We start from the raw sequence: 27,613 nt of genomic DNA on the forward strand, positions 1-27,613 counted from the left end.
GTGGACAGCATCTCCTTGCTGTACCCTCATATGGCAGAGAGAGAGACATAGAGATAGAAACAGAGATAGGAAGGAGGGAGGAAGAGAGAGAGGCAGAGAGCTCAAAAGTTCCCTTATAAGGGCACTATGTGCTGTGTAGTACTAAGTAGCTTCACTTGTGTGCAACTCTTTGCTACCCTATGAACTCTAGTCCGCCAGGCCCCTCTGTCCATGGGATTCTCCAGGGTAGAATACTGGAGGTGGTTGCCATGCCCGCCTCCAGAAAATTTTCCTGAACCAGGGATCAAACTTACATCTCTTACGTCTCCTGTATTGTCAAGCAGGTTCTTTACCTATAAGGGCACTAATCCCATTCATAAAGGCTCCACCTGCCTGACCTAATTATTTCCCAAAGACCCCCATCTCCTAATACCATCAAACTGGGGTTTAGGGCTTCAACCTTTGAATTTCAGGGGGACCCAAGCACAGCCTATAGACAAGTTGTCTGCAAATCAAAAAGTATTCCAAAATAAAATGTTTTTTAAGAGTTGGGGGGGCAAGACATTGCTGTGTGGACGATAGTTTAGGGGATTAAGTGCAAGAATGGCCTCAGAGAGGCTAGAGAGGGAGGTAATAGTGCCTGGAATTCAGATAAGAGCAGTAGAAAGTGAAAAGTGATCATATGCAAAGGTCATATTGGGATGGAGGCAAGAAAGGAAGACAGTGACCTCCTTCAGCAGGATGAAGGAAACCAGACAGGAGTCGCCCTCATCCCCTTTCCAGAGCCCCGCTTACCCCAGTGGAAGAGATCTTGTATCAGTTATCCATTGTTGTATAATAAACACCACCAAACCCAGTGGTGTAAAATTACAATAATTGTTTAACCATTTTAAAAAATATATTTATGTATTTATTTGACTGGGTCAGGTCTTGGTTGTGGCACGCAGCCTCTTCATCGCTACATCATGCAGGATCTTTCTTTGCAGCACACGGACTGTCTAGCTGTGGCATGTGAGCTCCAGAGCAGGTGGGCTTCAGTAGTTGTGGCACGCAGCCTTAGTCGCTCCACAGCATGTGGGATCTTAGTTCACTAACCAGGCACTGAAGTCGCGTCCCTTGCATTGCAAGGTGGACTCATATATACGTATCTCTGTCCATGTGCAGGCTGTTCTCTAGTTGTGGCAAGTGGGAGCTGCTCTCTAGTTGCAATGCACGGGCTTCTCATCACGGTGGCTTTTCTTGTTGTTGAGCACAGGTTCTAAGGGGAGAGGGCTTCAGTAGTTGCGGCGCGAGAGCTTAGTAGTTGCAGTTCTTGGGATCGAGAGCACTGACTCAACAATAGTTGTGGTCCACAAGCTTGGTTGCTCCAAGGCCCATGGAATCCTCCCAGGCCAGGGATGGAAGCCGTGTCTCCTGCATTACATGGCAGGTTCTTAACTGCTAGACCACCAGGGAAGTCCTAGTCATTTAGCATTACTATCTCTTACAATCCTAAGAGTTGGCCTGATTCAGCTGGGCAGTTCTTACTTGAATTCTTTCGTGCTTTCCATTCAGATGATGTGCTGAGGTTGGAGTCAACGTAGCACATACATATGCCCTGTACAAAAGTAAAAATATTGTCAATATCACTGACAATCCCCTTCTGTTTATTCCCTGTCAAGGTAACAACATCCTAGAATTTTGTCCTACCATTCTCATTATGTTTTATCCCTAAAGAACACAGTGTTTATTTTGCCTGCTTTGTACTTTTATACAAATGAATTCATAATGGTGGGCCTTTTGATTTGCTTTTTTCGCTCAGCAATACGCTCCTGTGATTCATCCATATTGTCTGTAGTTGGAGGTGTGTCTGTTTTCACTGTACTAAGTTGCTTCAGCCATATCTAACTCTTTGTGACCCCATAGACTATAGCCCACCAGGCTCTCTGTCTATGGGAGTATCCAGGCAAGAATACTGGAATGGGGTGCCGTTTCCTTCTCCAGAGGATCTTCCCAACCCAGGGATTAAACCTGTGTCTCTTATGTGTCCTGTACTGGCAGGCGGGTTCTTCACCATTAGCACCAGCCATTTGAGAAGCCCTTGTTTTCACTACCATGTAGCGAATGCACCATAGTTCTCCATTGTCCTGTCAGTAGAAAGTGCGGCTGTTTCCAGTTTGAGGAAACACGATCAATGATCAATGCTTGATCATCAAAGCATGATCAGTGCTTCTCTGAGCCCTCTTGTACATATCTCCCAGAGAACCTGTGCAAGAGTTTATCTGAGGTCATACATTGGAGTGGAATTGCTGGTATGTGTCAAATTGTTATTCCAAAGTGGTTGTATCCATCTACACCCGTAACAACAGTGTGTGAGCATTCCAGTTGCTCCACATCCTTACCAACACTTGACATTGTCAGACTGCTTCACATGTGTCCTTTACCAGGTAAGAAACACAGCAGTCTGGTGTCATTGATCCATGCTGGGAGCACCCCAGCCAAGAAAGGTATCCATATTCTAGCTGAAAAAAAAGATGTAACCTCCCCTGGGAAGCCTCCTGCCCAAAGCTTGGTACCCTCTCTGTGTCTCCTTCTCCCAACACGGCAGTGTTACAGCTTCCAGGGACTTGTGGTTGACACACGCTTAAGATATGCAGATTCTACTGTATATGTAGACCCACAGAAAGATGTGGTAGGTTCTGAGTAGGGGTCCATCTGTTGGGGCAGAGACAAGAATGGGATCGAAAGGATACAAGATGACCTTAAGAAGCCACTGTTGGGAATTCCCTGGAGGTCCAGTGGTTAAGAACCACCTTCTAATGCAGGGGACTCGGGTTCAACTCCTGATCAGGGAACTAAGAGTCCACATGCCGCTGAGCAGCTAAGCCCGCATGCTACAACTGCCAAGTGTGCTCACTCTAGAGCCCGTGCTGCACAGCTACAGAAGCCCCCTCACACTGCAACTAGAGAAAGCCTGTGTGCCACAATGAAGACCCAGTGCAGCCTCCCACCTTAAAAGAAGTCACTATAATTTACTGTGACCAAACCTGTATATGAACTGTTTATTTCTAATAAATATGAACAATTCATATGCATATTGCATACAGTTCAGTTCAGTCACTCAGTTGTGTCCAGCTCTTTTGTGTGTGTGTGTCCAGCTCTTCACGACACCATGGATCACAGCACGCCAGGTCTCCCTGTCCATCACCAACTCCCGGAGATCACTCAAACTCAGTTCCATTGAGTCAGTGATCCCATCCAACCATCTCATCCTCTGTTGTCCCCTTCTCCTCCTGCCCTCAATCTTGCCCAGCATCAGGGTCTTTTCAAATGAGTCAGCTCTTCGCATCAGGTGGCCAAAGTACTGGAGTTTCAGCTTCAGCATCAGCCCTTCCAAAGAAATCCCAGGGCTTATCTCCTTTAGGATGGACTGGTTGGATATCCTTGCAGTCCAAGGGACTCTCAAGAGTCTTCTCCAACACCACAGTTCAAAGTATCAGTTCTTCAGTGCTCAGCTTTCTTTATGGTTCTACTCTCACATCCATACATGACCACTGGAAAAACCATAGCCTTGATGAGACAGACCTTTGTTGGCAAAGTAATGTCTCTGCTTTTTAATATTTTGTCCAGGTTGGTCATAACTTTCCTTCCAAGGAGTAAGCGTCTTTTAATTTCATGGCTGCAATCACCATCTGCAGTGGTTTTGGGCCCCAGAAAAATAAAGTCTGACACTGTTTCCACTGTTTCCCCGTCTATTTGCCATGAAGTGATGGGACTGGATTCCATGATCTTAGTTTTTTGTATGTTGAGCTTTAAGCCAACTTTTTCACTCTCCTCTTTCACTTTCATCAAGAGGCTTTTAGTTCCTCTTCACTTTCTGCCATAAGGGTGGTGTCATCTGCATATCTGAGGTGATTGATATTTCTTCTGGCAAACTTGATTCCAGCTTGTGCTTCTTCCAGCCCAGCATTTTTCATGATGTACTCTGCATATAAATTAAATAAGCAGGGTGATGATATACAGTCTTGACATACTCCTTTTCCTATTTGGAACCAGTCTGTTGTTCCATGTCCAGTTCTAACTGTTGCTTTCTGACCTGCATATAGGTTTCTCAAGAGGCAGGTCAGGTGGTCTGTATTCCCATCTCTTTCAGAATTTTCCACAGTTTATTGTGATCCACACAGTCAAAGTCTTTGTCATAGTCAATAAAGCAGAAATATATGTTTTTCTGAAACTCTCTTGCTTTTTCCATGATCCAGCAGATGTTGGCAATTTGATCTCTGGTTCCTCTGCCTTTTCTAAAACCAGCTTGAACATCTGGAAGTTCATGGTTCACATATTGTTGAAGCCTGGCTTGGAGAATTTTGAGCATTACTTTACTAGCATGTGAGATGCGTGCAGTTGTGTGATAGTTTGAGCATTCTTTGGCATTGCCTTTCCGGGGGATTGGAATGAAAACTGACCTTTTCCAGTCCTGTGTCCACGGCTGAGTTTTCCAAATTTGCTGGCATATTGAGTGCAGCACTTTCACAGCATCATCTTTTAGGATTTGAAATAGCTTAACTGGAATTCCATCACCTCCACTAGCTTTGTTTGTAGTGATGCTCCCTAAGGCTTGCTTGTGTTAGGTCCATACATTTCCATCCTTTATTGTGCCCATCTTTGCATGAAGTGTTCCCTTGGTATTTCTAATTTTCTTGAAGAGATCTCTAGTGTTTTCCATTCTATTGTTTTCCTCTATTTCTTTGCACTGATCACTGAGGAAGGCTTTCTTATCTCTCCTTGCTATTCTTTGGAACTCTGCATTCAAATATGTATATCTTTCCTTTTCTCCTTTGCCTTTAGCTTCTCTTCTTTCTCAGCTATTTGTAAGACATCCTCAGACAACCATTTTGCCTTTTTGCATTTCTTTTTCTTGGGGATAATCTTGATCCCTGTCTCCTCTAGAGTGTCATGACCCTCCGTCTAGTTCTTCAGGCACTCTCTCAGGTCTAACCCCTTGAATCTATTTGTCACTTCTGCTGTATAATCGTAAGGGATTTGATTTAGGTTACACCTGAATGATCTAGTGGTTTTCCTACTTTCTTCAATTTAAGTCTGAATTTGACAATAAGGAGTTCATGATCTGAGCCACAGTCAGCTCCTGGTCTTGTTTTTGCTGACTGTATAGAGCTTCTCCATCTTTGGCTGCAAAGATAATCAATCTGATTTCTGTACTGACCATCTGGTGATGTCCATGTGTAGAGTTTTGTGTTGTGGGAAGAGGGTGTTTGCTATGAGCAGGGTGTCCTATTGGCAAAACTCTGTTAGCCTTTGCCCTGCTTCATTTTGTACTCCAAGGCCAAATTTGTTACTCCAGGTGTCTCTTGACTTCCTACGTTTGCATTCCAGTCCCCTATCATGAGAAGGACATCTTTTTTGGGTGTTAGTTCTAGAAGGTCTTATAGGTCTTCATAGAACCGTTCACTTAAAGCTTTTCCAGTCTCTTCTCCAGCATTATTGACTGGGGGCATAGACCGGGATTACTGTGACATTGAATGGTCACATAGACCTTTCTGTTTCATAGATAGGTTGATTTGCGTCATATTTTAGACTCCACATATAAGTGACATCGTATGCTATTTGTCTTTCTCTTTCTGGCTTATTTCACTTAGTATAATAATCTCCAGTTTCAGAAATGAGTTCTGATTCATATATGTTTGCCATATTTTCATTTGTATTATATGCCATACCTACCTCAATCAAACTTTTAAGATGCATTGACTTTATTTGGAGAAGAAAATACTCCAGTATTCTTGCCTGAAGAATCCTATGGTCAGAGCAGCCTGGCGGACTACAGCCCATGGGTTCGCAAGGCGTCGGACACGACTGAAGCGACTCAGCATGACTTTATTATTTACTTTGGGCTGCGCTGGGTCTTCAGGCTGCATGGGCTTTTCTCCGGCTGTGGCAAGCAGAGCTGCTCTCTCGGTGCCGTGCAGGGGCTTCTCACTGCTGTGGCTTCTCTTGTGGAGCACAGGCTCTAGGCGCATGGGCTTCAACAGTTGCAGCTCCTGGGCTCTAGAGCACAGGCCCAATAGCTGTGTCACAGGGCTTAGTTGCTCAGCAGCCTGTGGGATCTTCCTGGACCAGGGACTGAACCCATGTCTCCTGCACTGGAAGGCAGATTCTTTATCACCGAGCCACCAGGGAAGCCTTCAGTCACATTTTTTATTCAACAGATATACGAGTATGTAACGTGGCAAGGCCCAGCTCTCCTCTCAGCCCCAGCCACCCAGTTCTCCCCCCTGAGACAACCAGCTCATGAAAATATTTCGTTTATGAAAATGACTGTGATTGTTAGCCTCACTCTGCAACGTTTTTGTCTTCGTGTTAGCTCTCCTCACTCTAATCCATGTAGTGGTTGAATGGTGATCCACAAACAGATGTGCTGACATCCTAACCCCGGAACATGTGACCATGACTTTATTGTGGAAAAAAAAAAGGAGAGAGAGAGAGATGTAATTAAATTAAGGATCTTGAGGTTATCCTGGATTAGCCCTAAATCCAGTGACCAGTGTCCTTAAAAGAGACAGAAGAGGAGACGCATAGACAGACACACACAAATAGAGAGGAAAAGGCCACGTGGAAACCAAGGCAGGGACTTGGGAGACAGAGCTAGAAACACTGGGAATGGCAAAGATTGCCAGAAACCACTGGAGACTGGAAGAGAGACAAACAAGTAGTTTCCAAAACAAACCAAGCCTGCCAACACCTTGACTTCGGACTTCTAGCCTCCCCAAGTCCAAATAAATAATTTGGACTTCTGAAATGAATCCATTGCTGCTGTTTAAAGCCATCCAGTTTGTGACCCTTGGTTACAACAGCCCCAGGGAGAAATGAATAGCGTATATGTAGATAAAGCCCGCGGTGGATCCAAGATCTGTTTGCCTATTATTTCAGTAGGAGACTTTTTTTTTTGGTCTATTTATCTATTCCCCTCTCTTTTTCTATTTATGCGTTTATGGCTGTGCTAGGTCTCTGATGCTATGAGTGGGCTTTCTCTGAGTGCAGCAAGCAGGGGGACCTCTAGTTGCGGGGCTCGGGCTTCACATGGTGCCGCGGTAAAGAATCTTCCTACTAGTACAGGAGTCACGGGAGACACAGGTTTGATTCCTGGGTCAGGAAGACCCCCTGGAGAAGGAAATGGCAACCCACTCCAGTATTCTTGCCTGGGAAATCTCATGCACAAAAGAGCCCGACAGGCTACAGTCCATGGGGTCGCAAAGAGCCGGACAAGACTGAGTGACTAAGCACACACATACTCTTGTGGAGCGCAGGCTCTCGAGCTGGGTCTCCGTATTTGTGGCTCACAGACTTAGCTGCCCCTAGGCGAGTGAAGTCCTCCGGAACTTATATACCCTGCATTGGCAGGCAGACTCTCAACTACTGGACCGCAAGAAAGTCCTACTCTTCCCCTCTTCAGTTCAGATCAGTTCAGTCGCTCAGTCGTGTCCGACTCTTTGCGACCCCATGAATCGCAGCACGCCAGGCCTCCCTCTCCGTCACCAACTCCCGGAGTTCACTCAGACTCATGTCCATCGAGTCAGTGATGCCATCCAGCCATCTCATCCCCAGTCGTCCCCTTCTCCTCCTGCCCCCAATCCCTCCCAGCATCAGAGTCTTTTCCAATGAGTCAGCTCTTCGGCATGAGGTGGCCAAAGTACTGGAGCTTCAGCTTTAGCATCATTCCTTCCAAAGAAATCCCAGGGTTGATCTCCTTCAGAATGGTCTGGTTGGATCTCCTTGCAGTCCAAGGGACTCTCAAGAGTCTTCTCCAACACCACAGCTCAAACGCATCAATTCTTCAGCACTTAGCCTTCTTCACAGTCCAACTCTCACATCCATACATGACCACAGGAAAAACCATAGCCTTGACTAGACGGACCTTAGTCGGCAAAGTAATGTCTCTGCTTTTGAATATACTATCTAGGTTGGTCATAACTTTTCTTCCAAGGAGTAAGCGTCTTTTAATTTCATGGCTGCAATCACCATCTGCAGTGATTTTGGAGCCCCAAAAAATAAAGTCTGGCACTGTTTCTACTGTTTCCCCATCTATTTCCCTGAACTGATGGGACCAGATGCCATGATCTTTGTTTTCTGAATGTTGAGCTTTAAGCCAACTTTTTCACTCTCCTCTTTCACTTTCATCAAGAGGCTTTTTAGCTCCTCTTCACTTTCTGCCATAAGGGTGGTGTTATCTGCATATCTGAGGTTATTGATATTTCTCCTTTTTTCACTGACCACCTGATATGTAAGAGGCCCTGTTCTCGGTCTGGGGACACAGCAGTGACTCTGGCCAAGTGCCTACCTCTGTAGAGCTGATACTCAGGTGGGGGAGATGGACAGTGGGCAAATATATAAATCAGAATGTGAGAAATGCCAGGAAGAAGAAACAGTGGAAGAAAAAAAAAAAAAAACCTGCTTCTGATCAGGGGATTTGGTGAGGGGGTTCTCTGAGAAAGTGATGTGAAATTGCTAGCTTTGTGGGATGGAGGGCGACAGAGAGTTTTTGCTCTGTTTAATGACTCTGCAGGGAACATTTTTTGCGTGGACATGTCGAGGGCTATGTAAGAAGAGATGGCTGGTCCTCGTGTGTCACAGAGGGGATAATACTGCAAATATTCCACTTATTCCTCTCCCTCCCCCCGATTACCCACCCACCCCCACCTCCTCACCCCACTCCTCCCTTCCTTGCATTCAGGCAGGACCAGGTGATGAATGCTCACCAGTGAGACAGGAGCGGGAGGGTAGATGGTCCCTCTGAGTGGAGGCGCTGAGAAAGTGACAGGGAGTCTCTTCATCTGCTCCAGCCGTGCACAGACTGCTGTTCGGGTCCGTGCGGCCTCTGTTGGACTGGATCCCAGAGTGACTCTGGCTCCGACACCCTGCTGCTGACCTGTTGAGACTGTTGTTTAGTCATTGATCTTTGCAGCCTTTTGTGATGTAGCATGGTCTTGCCTGCCCCCACCTCTCTCTCTGTTTCTCTCTCTACATATATATGACCCTTGAATACTGTGGGGGTTGGAGGCCATACCTCTGCAGAGTCAAAAATCCGTGTGTAAGTTTACAGTTGACCCTTCAGGTTGGAGGTTCTGGATCTGCAGATTTGGCCCATCGTGGTGTGACACTGTTGAAGAAATTCAGTGGAAAAAAATCCATATAAGTGGACCCATGTAGTTCAAGGAAATACATATATATGTATATACACACACAATATTTTACATAAACACACATAATATATATAGCGTGTGTGTGTGTGTGCGTGTGTGTGTGTGTGTGTATGTGAAGAAACCTGTATGCAGGTCAAGAAACAACAGTTAGAGTCGGTTCCAAATTGGGAAAGGAGTATATCAAGGCTGTATACCATCACCCAGTTTATTTAACTTATATGCAGAGTACATCATGCAAAATGCTGGACTGGAGGAAGCACAAGGTGGAATCAAGATTGCCTGGAGAAATATCCATAACCTCAGATATTCAGATGACACCACCCTTATGGCAGAAATCGAAGAGGAACTAAAGAGTCTCTTGATGAAAGTGAAAGAGGAGAGTGAAAAAAACTGGCTTAAAACCCAATATTAAAATAAACAAAGATCATGGCATCCAGTCCCATCACTTCATGGCAAATAGATGGGGAAACAATGGAAACGATGACAGACTATTTTCTTGGGCTCCCAAACCACTACTGATGGGGACTGCAGCCATGAAATTAAGACGCTTGCCCTTTGGAAGAAAAGCTATGACAAACCTAGACAGTGTATTAAAAAGCAAAGACATTACTTTCCTGACAAAGTTCTGTGAAAGCTACGGTTTTTCCAGTAGTCATGTGGATGTGAGAGTCGGACCATAAAGAAGGCTGAGGGCCAAAGAACTGATGCTTTCAAACTGTGGTGTTGGAGAAGACTGACAGTCTCTTGGACTGCAAGGAGATCAAACCAGTCAATACTAAAGGAAATCAGTCCTGAATATTCATTGGGTTTCCCTGATAGCTCAATTAGTAAAGAACCTGCTTGCAATGCAGGAGATCCCGGTTCAATTCCTGAGTTGGGAAGATCTGCTGGAGAAGGGATAGGCTACCCACTCCAGTATTCTGGCCTGGAGAATTCCATGGACTGTATAGTCCACGGGGTTGCAAAGAGTTGGACACGATTCATTGGAAGGACTGACGCTGAAGCTGAATCTCCAATACTTTGGCCACCTGATATGAACAGTGGACTCATTGGGAAAGACCCTGATGCTGGGAAAGATTGAAGGCAGGGGAAGAAGGGGTTGACAGAGGATGAGATGGTTGGATGGCATCACTGACTCAGTGGACATTGATTTTGAGCAAGCTCCGGGAGATGGGGAAGGACAGGGAAGCCTGGCGTGCTGCAGTCCATGGGGTCACAAAGAGTCGGACATGCCTGAGGGACTAAGCACAGCACGCGCACACACACACACACACACACACGTATTGTGCACTGTGCTTAGTCGCTCAGTCGTGTCCGACCCTTTGCAGCCCCCTGGACTGCAGCCTGCCAGGCTCCTCAGTCCATGGAGATTGTCCAGGCAAGAGTACTGGAGTGGGTTGGCATGCCCTTCTCCAGGGGATCTTCCCAACCCAGGGATTGAACCCAGGTCTCCTGCACAGCAGATGGATTCTTTACCAACTGAGCTACCAGGGAAGCCCAAGAATACTGGAGTGGGTAGCCTATCCCTTCTCCAGGGGATTTTCCCAACCCAGGAACTGAACTGGGGTCTCCTGCATTTCAGGTAGATTCTTTACCAGCTGAGCTACCAGGGAAGCCCACATATATGTATATGTTTGCGTGTATATATATATATTATATATAATGTGTATATATAATATTTTATGTATATAAAATATTGTATGTGTTCATATAATGTGTATATATAGTGCTTGTGTATATATAATAGTTACTATATATATTTTTTCAAATATACATATCATTTTATGTATGTAAAATCTATATGAATAAGAGGAGATTTAGCATGCTCCTGCTGCTGCTGCTGCTGCTAAGTTGCTTCAGTCATGTCTGACTGTGTGACCCCCCCAGAGATGGCAGCCCACCAGGCTCCCCCATCCCTGGGATTCTCCAGGCAAGAACACTGGAGTGGGTTGCCATTTCCTTGAAGAGTTGACTTATGTGATTATGGAGGATGAGAAGCCCCCAAGCTGTGGTCTGGAAGCTGAGGACCCAGGAAAGCTGGTGGCGTTATTCCAGCTCCAGTCCTGAGGACTAGGGAAGCTGATGGCGCACCTCCGAGTCCTGGGGCAAGAGGAGACCAATGTCCTAGCTCAGGCAGGCAGGATGAGAGAAAACCCACGGTTGTCTCCTTCCTCCATCTTCTGTTCTGCTCCGGGATGACGTAGAATGAACAATGCCCAGGCACAGTGGAGAGGGTCATCAGGTTTACTGAGTCCACTGATTCCAACACTAAGCTCCTCTGGAAACACCCTCACAGATGTGCACAGCAAGAATATTTAATCTGGGTGTCCCTGACCCAATAAAATGTTATCATGTGATTCTATATTTGACACCTACAAGGAACCATCACCAACCAGTACATGGCAGGCACATCTTCAGGTGTTTTTTTAAAAATTAATTAATTACATTATTTATCTTTGTCTGTGCTGGGTCTTCATTGCTGCACTCAGGCTTTCTCTAGTTACATTTCATGGGCTTCTCACTGTGGGGGCTTCTCTTGTTGCAGAGCATGGGCTAGGGTGCACAGGCTTCAGTAGTTGCAGCAGTGGGTGCAATAACTGTGGCTCTCGGACTCTAGAGCACAGGCTTAGCAGTCGTGGTGGCACAGGCTTAATTACCCCACAGCAAGTGGGATCTTCCTGGACCAGGGATCGAACCCAGGTCCCCTGCATTGGCAGGCAGATTCTTTTATCACTGGACCATCAGGGAAGTCCAACATCTTCCGTTTTACCAGATACTTTCAGGTTCCTTTCTGACCCTCCTTCTCCGTGGCTGTCGAGGGCTTCTCTTTCACCCACACCTCAAACCTAAGTATCCTTCAAGGTCCTCCCTTTGACTCCCTTCTCTTCTCCTTCTACGTGTTTTTCTTGGTGAACAGCATCCATGCTACGTCTCCAGTTCTCACCTCTGTGGATATCTCCTGTGTCCACTAGGATTCGGTTCAGTTATTAAAAGTGTGTGTGTGGGGGGGACTTCCCTGGCAGTCCAGCGGTTAGGATGCTATACTTCCAATGCAGGGGTGCAAGTTCAAGCCCCGGTCAGGAATTAAGGTTCTACATGCCGTGCAGCCAAATAAATAAATAATTTTTTTTTAAAAAAGGATGGGTGGTGGGTAGGGGACACAATTCTAAGTCACCTGTGAAACCAAATATATATATATATATATATGCGCACACACGTATATATGGAATTTCAAGAACACAAAACTAAATGATAATAAAAACATTACATATAAAAACTTGTGAAATGCAACCAACATAGAACCTCTGAGGAAATGTTAGACCCTGGTGGTCCAGTGTTTAGGACTCTGCCCTTCCACCCTAGGTAGTACAGACTCCATCCCTGGTTGGAGACCTAAGATGCCGCAAAAACGCAGGCTGCGTCCCTTCCTCCCTGCCAAAAGGGGTAAGGGGTTGAGAGGGAGAAAAAATAAAAATAAGAAATATAAAGAAAGTTTAAAATCCAAAATAAAAATGGCTAACCAAGAGAGAGATCTATTTTTCTCTCCTGGTCAAGGTAACTGGTGTTGCTTATGTGTAAAGGCCTGAAATTCCATGGGCTGTTTTGACCTTCTTGACCCTCACAGGGCCCCCTCTAAGACTTCAGTGTAAATTTCTCCACTTTTGTCAGATATGCACCCCCACCCCAACCACCTGACTCATTTCTCTATCAGCCAGAGCAGCCGTCCCCCGTCTGGTCCCTTGCCCTAATGCATTTTACCTCTCCGGCAGTCAGGAATTATTCAAACAAGCCAATCACATCCTTGGAAGGGAACCAGAGGTTAGCCCACTCTTTTGTCACTACCAAGGTCATCTCCTTGCAGCCCCTGCTTCTTGACTCTGCTCCTGAGTGCACCCCCACCTGATGGCTCAGTGTCTTCCTCCACTTCTGGCCTGTGAGTATGTGTGACCAATTAACTGAGGATGATCTCATCTATCCTGTTGGGTACCATGTGTTGGGCTCTGATGTGTTTGCACCATTTAGGGCATGTGATCCCTCTTTCTCCAACAGGGCCAACAGGAGGGGATTAAAACATTGGTCAGTTCATGGACAGCACAGTCTTCCATGGTATGTGAGATCCAGTCTCCTTCTACGATATCTTGCTGCTCCACCATTTGAGGCTTCTAGTCCCAAGGCAGTGTCATGGCCCAAGACAGCTGATGGCACATTTATGTTCCACCAGAAAATAAGAAGGCACCCTCCTTTCCTCAAAGTTGCACCTATCACTTCTGCTTACACAGCCATATGGCCATGTCTAGGCTTCCCAGGTGGTGGCAGTGGTAAATAATCCACCTGCCAATGCAGGAGATGCAAGAGACTCGGGTTCAGTCCCTGGTTGGGCAGATCCTGTGGAGGAGGAAATGGCAACCCACTCCAGTATTCTTGCCTGGAAACTCCCATGGGCAGAGAAGCCTGGCTGACTGCAATCCACGGGGTCGCAAAGTCAGACACGACTGAGCACAGTACAGCAGCAAGGCCTTGTCTACCTGCAAGGGAACCTGGGAAATGTAGTATTTTATTCCAGGCAGCCATAAGGCCTGGCAAAGTACCAGTTAGTTTTATGGATTGGGTGCAGATCCTGAGGGGCTTATCAATCCGATGAAGGCTGATTGAGGAGTTTGGCCTTAGCCTGTGAGTCAAGACTGGATGCCATTCGAGGATGAGGAGGGGCAGGCGCAAGGTATGCCTTGGGATCATTAACTGGTACTGAGTTAAGACCCCTCCTTTCCTCTTCTCATTGGGAAACTACATTTTCCATCAGTTTCTTGCTCCCTCCCACATCAACCCTGCCCCTTCTTCCCCCCAACCCAAAATGACACCAGATCAAGAATTTCCTGGTGGTCCAGGCCCTAAGATTCTATGCTCCCAGGGCAGGGGCGCCAGGGTTCAATCCCCAGCTGGGGAACTTGATCCCACACACCACGACTAAAGGATCCTGTATGCTGCAACTAGAGATCTCTTGTACTGCCCCTGAGACCCGGCACAGCCAAATAATAAATAAACAATTTTTAATTTTAAAAAAGTGTTGAAAAACAAAATGAGATCAGATTGCTGCCCTAGCTCCCATGGTGTTCCTGCAACTATCTTTTGTCCCCCTGATCCCACAGTCCTTCTTACTCTGAGATCACAGCCCCAGGAAAACCAAGAGACACCAACACCCCCTCCTCATGCAAACATCCCCACACATACAGACACAATCCTACATGCATTTTGATTCTGCCAGGCTCCACATTGGTAGACCATACTCCTTTATCACCCCTGTAGAACTCCCTCTTGGGCAGGGCAGAGCTGGGATGGGCTGAACCGGGCTGGGCACAGTACAGTACAGAGAAGGCGATTTGTTGCAGGAAGATAAGGCCTGTGGGTCATTTACAAGAGTGGTGGTTATATTCCCCACCAATCATCACATTCCATCTGTCTAGCCACAGGGACTGATTCCAGATGGACATGTGACCAATGCTAGGCCAATGACGTGTAACCTTGGGGCTTTCAGCTGGACTAAAGCTGGGGATATCTTGGCACCACACAGAGGAGCCTGCTGGTAGAGCTGAGAGGTACAGAGAGTTTCCATACTGAAGATGTCATTTGAGCCCCTGTGTTGTAGGAAGGGGGAGGCCCCCCTACAGGGCCCCAAGAGCAGGCTCTTGTCTAACACTCGGAAAAGAATAGTCCGAGGAGACATGTGCTGACAAAGCAAGAGATTTTACTGGAAAGGGCACCTGGGTGGAGAGCAGTAGGGTAAGGGAACCCAGGAGAACAGCTTAGATCCTGGACAAATTGATAAGATCCATCTGGTTTTTTAACAGGCAAGATTGGAGTATTGCAGGGAGACTCACAGGTGATTAGAATTCCTGGATCTCGGTATTTGTTAACTAATGGTCTAAGACCCTCAAGAGCTTTTGGGTTTAAGGGATATTGTCTTTTCCAGGGGTAGGAGCATTTGGCCTCAGAAGAATCTTTGCTGGTGGAACGTTTATGGCTAGACCAGGGCTGGAGACATCCCACACCTGGGGATTGACCTCATCTAAGAAAGGGACAGACTCCTCCTTTTCTATATCTGACTGTAAATATTCAGACACTATGCAAAGGAAATTATCGACTTCTAGCTTTCCCCAAGTCACTCTGGTCTGGAGGCGGCAAAGAAGTTCTCTCCCCAGTAGGGGAGCAGGGCAACTAGGGATGTATCAGAAGGGGTGGGTTCCTTGCCAATTGCCCACCTTACAATGGAGGGGCTTAGTAAAATTTTGGCCTTGGGGTTTTCTATCTACCCCATCACCATTTTAGTCTGGGAGTCTAAAGGTCCTAATCGGAAAGGAAGAACAGAGAAGGCAGCCCCCATGTCTGAAAGAAAGTTCGCATCCTTACCTTCTGTATGTAGTCACCCAGCGGGGCGGTCGAGAGGAGTGATCTGGACCTCACCATTTGCGGGAGTTTCTCAAGCCACTGGGCACCGTCAGTCCGTCAGTCCGGTAGCCCAGGATGAACAGGGAAAGTGAAAGTGAAGTCGCTCAGTCGTGTCCGACTCTTTGGGACCCCGTGGACTGTAGCCCACCAGGCTCCTCTGTCCATGAGATTCTCCAGGCAAGAGTACTAAGGGAGCAGCGATATGGGCACTCCCTTTCCCAATGCCCATCCTCTTTGCAACAGGCACACCAGGTGCGTCTCAGCCTCGGCGGACTGTTAAGATCCTTGTTTCTTCTTTGCTTTCCCCGGGACTCTCGCATAGTGGCAGGATGAATCAAGGCCAGGATTTTAGCCTGTTGTTGGGCCAAGGCCTGGGTCTGCCTATTCTCCTATCTTTTCGGGCTTCCTTTGCTCCCTTTTTGCTTCCTTCTCCCAGTCCCTATTCAAAAACACCCTATTTGCCTCCTCCACCAAACCGGAAATTGGGGTCTCTGGTCCTTTTCCTAATTTTTGTAATTTTCTCCTTATGTCTGCGGCTGCCTGGGTTATGAAGGAATGGCCCAACAGGACACTTCCTTCCATACTCTTTAGATCTGTCTCGGTAACGTTTTTAAAGGCTTCTGTGAGTCTGCCCAAAAAAAGGGCTGGATTTTCATTTTCTTCCTGTGTAACCTCTTTTATTATAATTAACAACCTTTCGGACACCCTGGGTCATTTCCTGTAGTAGGCAAGTAATGAGGTGTCTTAAGGATTCCTTTCCTGCCCTTGTATTAGGATCCCAGTCTGGCTCTGGAATTGCCTCTTCGGCAGGGGCCAGACTGACATCTACCCGCTGTCTCTCATCAGCCACTTTTCTAGCCTGATCCAGGATTCGAGTTTTTCCTCATCATTACAACACCAGGTGAGGATGACCATTATATCCCTCCAGGTGAGGAAGAAGTTAAGGCTAAGACACTCAAATTTATCCTTAAATTTTGGGGCGTTCTCAGAATATGAGCCCAGTTGTTCCTTGCATTGGGTAATGTCTTGCACAGAGAACAGAACATGGACATGCGTAGATCCCCCTTCCCTGTCTGGTGCCTCTCTTAGGGGGCAGATTTTGTCTGAGGATGACCTTTCCTTCTGTGGAGGACGAAGCTTACTTCCTGATGGTAACCCCATGGGGGAGGAGGCACATGGAGGAGGAGCGGAGGCGATTGTGAGTGACTTCCCTTCAGATCTCATAACTTCCGGGCCCAGCCTCGTGACTTCTGGGCCTAGCCTCCCGACTTCCGGGTCCAGGCTCGTGACCTCCAGGCATGTCTGACCCTCCTTTCCCCTTGACCTCCTCTGCTGAAGCAGAGGAGGTCAAGACAGTCAAGGGGATCTGTTTCAGACCTTGCTAAAAGGATTTTGGAAGAGCATTTATCAAAGTCCTCAAGCTTATATTTTCCCTTTTTTCGGAATCCTGGTAGAGGGCCATAAAGGCCTGGACATAGGGAACTTCCTTGTATTTACCCTCGCGATTGCAGTATAGACTGGGCTGTAAAATGGTGTTGTATCCAAGTGATCCCGACTGGGGCCATTTTTCCCCTCCTCCCAGGGAGTAAGTAGGCCAGTATTGAGTACAGTATTTGATAAGTTTTTTTCTTTTTTAGCCCTTCCAGTTGGTATCCCTCCCAGTAGCCCAAAAGACAACCCAGCAGGGTGTCTAAAGGGAAGCTAGGCTTATTTCCCATTTTAGCGATGGTATAGTTTATATCTGGTTCCCAGGAGACCAGTATTGGGGTGGATGCCCCTATATCTGACTCTAGAGAGATTGTAAGCTCTTTCCTGGTCCCAAATTGCCTGATTGTATATGCGCCAAAGGAAATGTTCAGTAGTAAGCACAATCAATGGGGCTGTAGGGCTGGTCCCGAAAGGTGAATTAACCCCTAAGGATGTGTCCTAGGGTGTTGATTTTCACCCAAGACCAGGGGCGACTATACTGAACCCCGTCAATCACTTCCACGTGGAAGCACTCAGCCAAATGCTCAATTAAACAGCTGAATTTATAGAAACAGGGCACCCGACGGAGGGCTTCTAATGCCCGATTGTCTCCCCAAGAACAAGAAGCACAGCTAATGGGAAGCAGAGAGCATAGCCTCTCAGAAAATCTCTTGCAAAGACCCAGCACTTCAGGTCCCAGTATTGACAGACTGAGTAAATGGAAATAACTTGGATCTTCAAAGAGAGGAAAAGAGGCCAGGCTGAGAGAGGAGTGGGAAGAGACAAAGCTCTAAGAGTGGCGGAGAGAGAGAAGAAAAAACGTCTCCTGCCACCTGCAGATACCCAGGCATTATGGGACTTTCCCCTTGGCCTCCAGAGAAGGGAGGAGTGGAGCTCAGCCCTACCAGAACCGAAATTCGAGTTCTCTGCCAAGAGGAGGTGATCAGTCTCCAATCCTCAGCTCAGGCTGAGGCCCTTCAACCAGATTCCTGCATCCAGGACGGGGAGACAGGAAAAATAGGATAGGCTAGGATAGGTTGAAAGGAGGGGTGAGATAAAAGGGGTCAACAAGATCTGTTGTTCCTTACCCATTTGGGGCACCCTGGCCAGTTGTCCGTGTCAAGAGACCAGGGACAAACAAGTCCAATTTGCAGCTGCTGGGTCAGATCCATTGGCAGGCGAGCTGGTCCTGGAGTACCCTGAGCGGTCTGGATGTCAGCCCCAGTAAAACTGAGGGTGTCCCTTCATAGTCGCCAGTTGTTGTAGGAAGGGGAAGGCCCCCGCCTACAGGGCCCCAAGAGCGGGCTCTTGTCTAACACTCGGAAAAGAATTGTCTGAGGAGACACGTGCTGACAAAGCAAGAGATTCTATTGGGAAGGGCACCCGGGTGGAGAGCAGTAGGGTAAGGAAACCCAGGAGAACTGCTCTGCTGCGTGGCTCACAGTCTCGGGTTTTATGGTGATGGGATTAGTTTCCGGGTGGTCTTTGGCCAATCATTCTAATTCAGGGTCTTTCCTGGTGGCTCACGCATTGCTCAGCCAAGACGGATGCTAGCGAGAGGGATTCTGGGAAGTGGACAGACACACGGTGTCTCCTTTCAACCTTTCCCGAACTCTTCCAGTTGGTGGTGGCTTATTAGTTCCGTATTCCTTATCAGGATCTCCTGTTATAAAACAACTCATGCAAATGGTTACTATGGTGCCTGGCCAGGGTGGGCGGTTTCAATCAGTGTGCTTCCCCTAACACCTGGACCCAGCTATGCCTGAAGGACGCCCCTTCAACATTTCTCTTCATGAGTTAATAAATACCTTGGTTTGTATTCATTAGTTTGGCTTGATTCTCTATTCCTTTGCCTCTTTAAGAGTTTCCTGCCAGAAGTTCACATATTAATAGTCTGGTCCTCATTGTTATGACCCTGTGGCTAGGATCAGTTCAGTAGTTCTGGCCAGTTGCGTTCAGCAGCGTTTTATTTACGCTATTACTCTCTAATTACTCTCTTACGGAGACTAAGAAGCTGCTACACAAGGTCCAAGCTAGTGCTTGTCAGTCCCACATGGAGAACTCGGAGCCCTGTTGTTCTCTTCTGGTTAAAGCTAAATCTTGTCTTCTAGCCCTGAGCGTCCCATTTCCGGAGGCCACGCAGTTCTAGGAAACATGGTAAATGACTACCTCTTTGGGTCCAAGTTTATTCTGTAAAAGAGGGATTAATAACACAGACACCCTCTCTGTGTCCATCATTCTTCCACATCATGGTCCTTTCTTCCCACTGACCTGATGCACTTCACTTCCATCACCCCATGACCTGACGAAAATCCTCTGTAGCTGGTTCTGTCTGGGGCTTACCATGCCCTCCTCGGGCCACACCAGCAAACATCTCATATCTCTTTATTTAGAAAAATATTTATCTGTATTTGGCTGCTCTGGACCTTGAAACACAAGGGAGTTTCAGTGTTATGTGGGATCTCTCCTCATGGCCCTAGAGTGCTGGAGCTCAGTAGTTCTGGCTCATTGGCTTTGCTGCCCCGTGGCATGTGGGATCTTAGTACCCTGACCAGGGATCGAACCTGTGTCCCCTGCATTGCAAGGCGGATTCTTAACCACCAGATCACCAGGGAAGTCCCTAATATCTCTTTAGGGGTGGAACCTGCTCTACCCAAACCGCCAGGGAATTCAGGTCCCTTGGGGGTAGCCCTCAACCAGCGACCAATGGAGGGAGTTGGAGGATCAATACCTCAGCTCTCTCACCTCTGCTGTGGGGTGACTCTGATCTCCCAGGGCTCCCTTGCAGGACTGAGCTCCAGCTGCCTGCAAGTGAAAATTTGATTATGAGAATGACCAACCATCCCAGTGTGTCCAGGACTGAATGTTCCTGGGATGCAGGATTTTGAGAGCTGAAGTTGACAAGTTCCAGGGCAAGTTGCTTACTCCAGTGCTGTCTCCTCAATTACTGACTGCTTCCTTCCTTCCCTCTGCCACACCCCTGCTCCCCTACAGCTGCTGTTTCTGAGGTGATGGCACTAAATCTTTACCTCCGTCTGTTTTGGAGAGACCCCAACCTCCATCAGGCCCTTTAAGCAGCCCATCAGCCACTCTCACCCAAGCTGAGCACTTTTGGGTCAGTTGCTTAGTTTTTTCCTTCCCACTATCTGGTTTTCGTCTTGTGACAGCCTCTTTTCTTAAAAATAAATGAATAAATACATACATTTTATTTATTGGGCTGCTCTAGGTCTTAGTCGTGGCATGTGAACTCTCAGTTGCGGCACATGGGACCCAGTTTCCCAATCAGAAAGCAAATGAGGGCCCCGCGCATTGGGAACTCCGAGTCTCAGACACTGGACCACTAGGGAAGTCCCTGTCTGGTGACAGTCTTTTGAAAACGGATCTTCTGTCATCTTCATGTTATGTGTGGGAAAGCAGAGGTTTGGGCAGGGAGATGCCTTGTCTGAAGTCTTGCCGTTAAGTGGCACGTCTAGGAGGATGGGACCTGGGGCAGAGCTGGGCTTCCTCACCCCTCGGCACACGCTGCCACTCTGCTGTTGAGGGCCTGGTATGTGCTAGGTGCTATCTTACCTTTGTCTTTTTTTTTTTAATTCATGCATTTGGATTTCGCTGGTGGCTCAGTGGCAAAGAACCCGCCTGCCAATGCAGGAGATGCAGGTTCGATCCCTGGGTTGGGAAGATCCCCAGTATTCTTGCCTGGAGAATCCCATGGACAGAGGAGCCTGGCAGGCTCCAGTTCGTAGAGTCACAAAGAGTCGGACATGCCCAAGCGACCAAGCACGTGAACACATTCAAGCATTTGTCTGACTGCGCTGGGTCTCAGTTGCGGCACATGGGATCTAGCTCCTTGACTGGTAATCGAGCCCGCCCCCTGCGTTGACAGCACAGTCTTAGCCACTGGACCACCAGGGAAGTCACCTCTCTCATCTCCTTCTTATGCATTATCTTATTGAATCCTTACCCCACTCAGGAGGGCAAGACAACCACTCTCCCACTTTACAGAGTGGGAAACCAAGGCCCGGAGAGACGGCAGAGCCCAGGTTCAAGCCCAGGCAGGCTGCCACTGAGCGCACATCCTTAACCACACGGCTGGTGCCTCAATACTTGTAATTTCCTCTTGGCCGCAGCAGCTGTGGCCATTTGGGTACAGGGGGAGTCTAGCTGCCAGTGCGTCCAGCTGGCAGAGGGGAGGAGGGGCCCAGATAGCAGGCCTGACTGGGAGCACCCCAGGCTGGTGTCTGGACCGGCAGGCTGAGCCCGGGCCTGCCCTGGCCCTTGCTCCTTGGGGACCCTCCTGTGCCCTGAAGTGTCCTCCACTCCTCTGCCCCCACCCCTACTCCTGCGGTCGGCCCAAATACCAGACAGGGCGAATCTCAGCTTTCCCCCAAGCATTCCTCGCTCCTGTGGCCCGGCCCAGGCTGGCCGAGGTTACGCAAGCAGAGCTGGGGTGGCTGGGGGAGGCGGGTGGGACCAAGGGGATGGGCTGGCCGGTCCTCACCACCCCATCCGGTGCCTGCCCGCCCTCCGCAGGGCGGGGAAAGGGTGGGCCAGCTCCCCTGAGCCCCTGAGGGAACAGGCTGGGGGGGAAGAGGGGGGTTTGTGTGAGATGGGGGTCGGTGGCGGCCACAGCACAACCTCCAGAGGTGACCGCCTGGTTTCCATTAAGGAACTCTGGTCAGCAGTTTGGGCGAGACGGCAGAGCGGGGCTGGCTATGGTAAGGTGGGGCAGGGGTGGGTCGGAGGGTGGGGCCTGCCTGTCTGCTGCACACCCCCCACCAGGCGGGGATGCTTCCGTTGCCATGGTGACCCGGTGCCCAGTCTGGGGACACCCTGACCTGTCCCTCAACTCCCAGCGACTGAGCCTATTGCTGCTGCTCCTGCTGCTGCCTGGCTCCCCACCCGCCCTTGGCATGGAGGATGACGCCTCCTTCCCCCACCTGGGGGAGAGCTCCCAGCCCCCACCCCGGGCCTGCCCCCCACGCTGCTCCTGCCCCCGGCCCGACACGGTGGACTGCGACGGCCTGGACCTCCAGGTGTTCCCGGACAACATCACCAGGGCTGCTCAGCACCTCTCCCTGCAGGTGGGGCCGGCGTGTGGGTGCAGGGCAGCTCCCAGTGTGGACGGGGAGCCTGCAGGGTGCCGGGGTTGGGGGTGCGGGGTCCCTGTGCAGGGCTGAGGAGCTGAGCCTGTGGGTCGTGACACAGATGGGAGTTGGTCTTGATGAGCACGTAGGGGTCTGTGCAGGAGTCAGGTGAGAGGAGGTGGGGGGCACAGATGCCGAAAGTGGGAGGGGCTAAGGGGTGTCTGAGGGGTCAGTGTCTGCTGATTAAGGGGCTGCTTGAGGTCAAGTGTAATGAGGCATCCGGGGTCACTTGTAGGGGTGGATGGGGCGTTGGGGGTCAGTGTCTTTTTGTTACGGGGTTGTTACGAAGTAATGCCTTTGGGATCAAGTACAGGGTAAAGGTTCAGTGGTAAAGAACCCTCCTGCCAAGCAGGTGACGGAGACGGGAGTTCAATCCCTGGGTCAGGAAGATCCCCTAGAGGAGGGCATGGCAACCCACTCCAGTATTCTTGCCTGGAGAAACCCATGGACAGAGAGACAGAGGGACTTGGTGGGGTAGTCCACGGGGTCAGAAAAAAGTCGGATATGACTGAGCGACTCAACAACAACAAACAACAGGGTGAAAGGGTGTGGAGGCTTCCTGCTTAGGCTGACGGGAAGCTGAGAAGCAGGGCTTGCAAGGGCCATCTGTTGAGGGCTCAGAGTCACAGGGGTCAGGGTGTGAATGTCGCCCCCCACCCCGGCCTGCCCTGCAGAACAATCAGCTCCAGGAGCTCCCCTACAACGAGCTGTCACGTCTCAGCGGGCTGCGGACCCTCAACCTCCACAACAACCTCATCTCCTCTGAGGGTGAGTTGGGGGGACAATGGGAGGAGGCCCCTCCACAGCCCAGTCCCCGCTGCCCTCTCCCTCCCCAGCTAGGTCTGTGGGCAGCTCTGCGGCAGTTCCCAGAACTGCCCTTTGCTGAGCAGGATGGAAACTCAGAGAATAGGGGGCGGGGGCTGTGGCTTTTGAGGACACAGCGGGGGCGGCGCCTGGAGGAGCCTCTGCCAGCCTCCAGGCTGGATGGGAACACAGGCTGCCCCCGCCCTCACCACCGCCTGGAGGGTCCCCTCACTGCCCACCTCACTCACAGGCCTGCCCGACGAGGCCTTCGAGTCACTCACACAGCTGCAGCACATCTATGTGGCCCACAACAAGGTGAGCACCCTGCCACGCCCCCACCCCGCCCCAGGCAGGGCCCAGCAAGGGCGCAGCCAGCTGGGGTCCCACAGCGCTGAGTGGAGGTGGGCGGCAGGCGGGGAGGGGCAGGACGGGCGTGCCACTGGGACCACTGCGGCTGTGCTCCCGCAGCTCTCTGTGGCCCCCCAGTTTCTGCCCCGCTCCCTCCGGGTTGCTGATCTGGCTGCCAATGAAGTGACTGAGATCTTCCCGCTCACATTTGGGGAGAAGCCGGCGCTCAGGTATAGCCCCTGGCCCAGCCCAGGCCCCGCTGGGACTTGTGTAGGCCTGGGGTCCCTCTGCACCCTGGGGTCCGACGGGTCATGAGCCAACCCTGGGGAGGCTCTGGGTGGCGGGGGAGACAGGGCCCCGGATGCCCTGTCTGGAGAAGTTCAGACTGGAGCAGAGTGCACACACTCACACACTCCACACACACACACTTGCATACACCCACACAGGCATTCACACACATTCACTCAACCCACCCACCCACTCACACACACCATACACTCAACACACACACACACTCACATACTCACTCAAACTCACACATACACTCAACACACACACACCACTCACACACACACACACACACACATTCACACATACACTCAAACTCACACGTACACTCAACATTCACTCACTCACACAGTCACACCCACCCACACAAATCACACCCACACCACTCCCACACACACACACACTCACACACACATTCTGAAGCCTGTCCTGAGCTGGGGCACAGGGTGGCGGGAAGGCTGGGGCCGGGCTGGTGGCAGGAGCCTGGCTCCCCTCAGGTCCGTGTACCTCCACAACAACCAGCTGAGCAACGCCGGCCTGCCCCCTGACGCCTTCCGCGGCTCTGAGGCGGTGGCCACCCTCAGTCTCTCCAGCAACCAACTCAGCTACGTGCCGCCCAGCCTGCCACCCTCGCTGGAGCGGCTCCATCTACAGGTGCCCCCTCTGCGCGACCACCCCCACATCCCCACTCCCCTCAGGGCCCTGCACCTCCGTCCTGGGGGGCTCTTTGTCATCCCAGCAGCCCCTGCAGGTGCCCCCTCTGCCCGACCACCCCCACGTCCCCACTCCCCTTGGGGCCCCTCACCTCTGTCCTGGGGGACCCCTTGTCATCCCAGCAGTCAAAAGTGTCTTTGGGTCCTTTCCTCTGGCATGGGTGCTCACGGGCTCTCTCTGAGCAGCCTTGCTCAAAAGAACACCTTGTGCCTTGCTCAGGAGCCCCCGTGGCTCCCAACTGCCCTCAGCCCTGGACCCTGTCTCATTCTCTCCTCCCTTCCCAGAACAACCTCATCTCCAAGGTGCCCCGAGGAGCCCTGAGCCGCCAGACCCACCTCCGTGAGCTTTACCTTCAGCACAACCAGCTGACAGACAGTGGCCTGGATGCTACCACGTTCAGGTGGGGCCTGAACAGGGGTTTGGGGGGTGTAGGCTCGTGCTGGCAGTAGGGTCTGAGGACTTAGAATCTGGGAGCCCCAGCCCTCCATTTCACCACCCCCCCTTATGGCCAATTCAAGGCCTCATTTGGTGTGTGCCTACCGTGTACCGGGCTTGGCCAAGCACCTGGCCTCCAACCAGCTGGTGCCTTGGTCTTATTACCCAACATCACAGCTGCCACATGAAGATATCAGACCCAGAACTCTGACCTAGTCACCCCAGACTTACTTCCTGCCCAGATCTCTCAGCTCGTCACCCCCAAATTGAAATCTCCACCTTACATCTCTCAGGTGTGTGCTTGCATGCTCGGTCATGTCTGACTCTTTGCAACCTTGTGGAGTGTAGCTCACCAGGCTCCTCTGTCCATGGGCTCTCCCAGACAAGAATACTAGAGTAGGTTGCCATTTCCTTCTCCAGGGGATCTTCCTGACCCAGAGATTGAACCTGCATCTCCTCCTCCCCTGGCAGGCAGGTTCTTGACCACTGAGCTACCTGGAAAGCCCAGACATCTCTCAGGACAGCTCCTCAACTCTCCCCACCCCAACCTGCCCTGCAGCATCCATCTGGGGCCTCCACTCTGGATGCCCAGCCTGACGCCACCGTTCTCTCTCCTGTCAGCAAGCTGCACCGCCTGGAGTACCTGGACCTGTCCCACAACCAGCTGGCTGCGGTGCCCGCTGGCCTGCCCCGCACCCTGGCCGTGCTGCATCTGGGCCGCAATCGCATCCGCTGGGTGGAGGCAGCCCGGCTGGGTGGCCTGCGGGGCCTGCGCTACCTGCTACTGCAGCACAACCAACTGGGGGCCACGGGGCTGCCAGCCGGGGCGCTGCGGCCGCTGCGGGGCCTACACACGCTGCACCTCTACGGCAACAGGCTGGACCGAGTGCCCCAGGCGCTGCCCCGCCGCCTGCGGGCCCTGGTGCTGCCCCACAACCGTGTGGCCGCCCTGGGCGCCCGTGACCTGGCCTCCACGCCCCGACTGGCCGAGCTCAACCTGGCCTACAACTGCCTGGCCAGCGCCCGCGTGCACCTCCGGGCTTTCCGCCGGCTGCGGGCCCTGCGCAGCCTCGACCTGGCTGGCAACCAGCTGACCCAGCTGCCCTCCGGCCTGCCCGCTGGCCTGCGCACACTTCGGCTGGAGCGCAACCAGCTGCGGGTCCTCGAGCCGGAGCCGCTGGCTGGCCTGCACCAGCTTCAGGAGCTCAGTTTGGCACATAACCGACTGCGTGTGGGTGGCATTGGGCCTGGCACCTGGCATGAGCTGCAAGCCCTGCAGGTCAGGGGCAGGCTGGTTGGCCATACTATCCACAGGGCAGCTCCTTTACCCCTCTGCCTGCTTGGCCAGCTCCTCCCCTGGAAAGCCTTGAGATGCTAGAAAGAGAGCCCCCACTGTATGTAGGCCAGCCCTGGGATGCCACGCCCTCCTCCAGGAGATCTTCCTGGCCCAGGGATGGAACCCGGGTCTCCTGCATTGCAGGCAGATTCTTACCGTCTGAGCCACCAGGGAAGAATGGGGTTGGCCCCAAAGTTCATTAGGCTTTTCCGTAAGATGTTATGGCAAAACCCGAAAGAACTTCTGGGTCAACCCAATACTGTCTTTGTGAGTGATCGGCTGCATCAGTGGCCCCCTGTCTGGGTCCCCGTCACCTAGAATGAGGCCTGCCCCAGAAGGGACTCAGTTTACTTCTGTGGAGGGCAGGACTTGGCAGCCACAAAGTAGGTGCGGGGAGGGGGCAGAAGAACCAGGCTGGGTGTACATGAGGGCCCGGGAAGGGAGCAGGTTGGGGCTTAGCTGAACAGGTGGCCCAGGGCCTGGGGCCACCACGGCGCCATCTCTGCTTGCCTGCCCAGGTGCTGGACCTCAGCCACAATGAGCTGTCCTTCGTGCCCCCTGACCTACCCGAGGCCCTGGAAGAGCTGCACCTGCAGGGCAACCGCATCGGCCACGTGGGCCCTGAAGCCTTTCTCAGTACACCACGCCTGCGTGCCCTCTTCCTCAGGTACCCTGGGGGTGGCCGGGTTAGGCAACTCCAGGTACGCAGGGCAGGGCTGTGGGCGGGCCCAGGGGGGCCTCTCCCCAGGAACATGCCCTCATACCCATCTCTCGGTCCAGGGCCAACAGGCTTCACATGACCAGCATCGCACCTGAGGCCTTCCTGGGCCTCCTGCACCTGCACGTAGTGGACACGACAGGGAACCCCGAGCCTGTCTTGGTCCACCTGCCGCCCACAGCCCCACGCCAGCCACGGGCAGCAGGCCCCTGAGCCTCGAGGAGCCCGGTAGAATGGCCCAGATCCCTGAGGCTCTGCTGGGCTATGGACTAAGGAGACAGCGCCCACCTGGGGCCTTGACCTGGCTCTCCTGGGCCTGCCCATCCTGTGCTGCTGGTGGGGACACTGGGAGGGGCCACCACCCAGACACCCAGGGAGCCCAGGAGACTGGAGCAGACCACGCGCACACTGGGCGTACAGGCAACTCGGGCTCTGCTGGACGCTCCCCCACTGCCTGTGCAGATGGAAGCAACAATAAAGCCTAGCTCCGGCCTTCCCTGGTGGTCCAGTGGTCAAGAGTCCCCGCTTCCACTGCAGGAGGTGTGGGTTCAATCCTTGGTCGGGGAACTAAGATCCTGCATGTCTTGGAGCGTGACCAAAAAACAAAAAACAAACAGAAAAACACCTCTAGCCCTTGCAAGTGCTCACTGCAGACCAGGTGCCCTTCCGCTTGTGGCAGGGACTCTCATCGTGCCATATCCAGCAGCGGAAGCTGAAGCTCTGGGATGCTAAGTGCATCCGGCAG

The 27,613-nt window shown here is 51.1% G+C and overlaps 1 protein-coding gene and 1 long non-coding RNA gene across 4 annotated transcripts; one reads left to right on the plus strand and one right to left on the minus strand.

The window, feature by feature from the left end:
• Positions 1-866: 866 nt before the first annotated feature.
• On the minus strand, positions 867-19,873 carry LOC105610490 (uncharacterized). Of its 2 annotated transcripts, XR_009600814.1 has the most exons (4): positions 15,576-19,873; positions 9,035-9,127; positions 8,727-8,896; positions 867-1,576 (listed from the first exon to the last, which is right to left on the minus strand). It is a non-coding gene; the product is annotated as an uncharacterized LOC105610490 (long non-coding RNA). The 2 variants fall into 2 exon arrangements; XR_001434646.4 differs by lacking the exon at positions 15,576-19,873 and having other exon boundaries at positions 9,035-10,103.
• On the plus strand, positions 16,791-27,364 carry PODNL1 (podocan like 1). 2 transcript variants are annotated; one of them, XM_042249829.2, is made up of 11 exons: positions 16,791-20,935; positions 21,748-21,796; positions 21,935-22,162; positions 22,900-22,993; positions 23,280-23,344; positions 23,498-23,607; positions 24,163-24,319; positions 24,664-24,779; positions 25,436-26,093; positions 26,669-26,817; positions 26,931-27,364. In XM_042249829.2, exons 2-11 carry the CDS (start codon positions 21,794-21,796, stop codon positions 27,079-27,081), a joined length of 1,731 nt encoding a protein of 576 aa, XP_042105763.1. In that variant the 5' UTR covers positions 16,791-20,935; positions 21,748-21,793; the 3' UTR covers positions 27,082-27,364. The 2 variants fall into 2 exon arrangements, with proteins under 2 accessions (XP_042105763.1, XP_027825311.2); XM_027969510.2 differs by lacking the exon at positions 16,791-20,935 and having other exon boundaries at positions 21,721-22,162.
• Positions 27,365-27,613: the final 249 nt, after the last annotated feature.

The sequence above is a fragment of the Ovis aries genome, chromosome 5 (genome assembly GCF_016772045.2).
Source record: "Ovis aries strain OAR_USU_Benz2616 breed Rambouillet chromosome 5, ARS-UI_Ramb_v3.0, whole genome shotgun sequence".
In the NCBI taxonomy this organism is placed as follows: domain Eukaryota; kingdom Metazoa; phylum Chordata; class Mammalia; order Artiodactyla; family Bovidae; genus Ovis; species Ovis aries.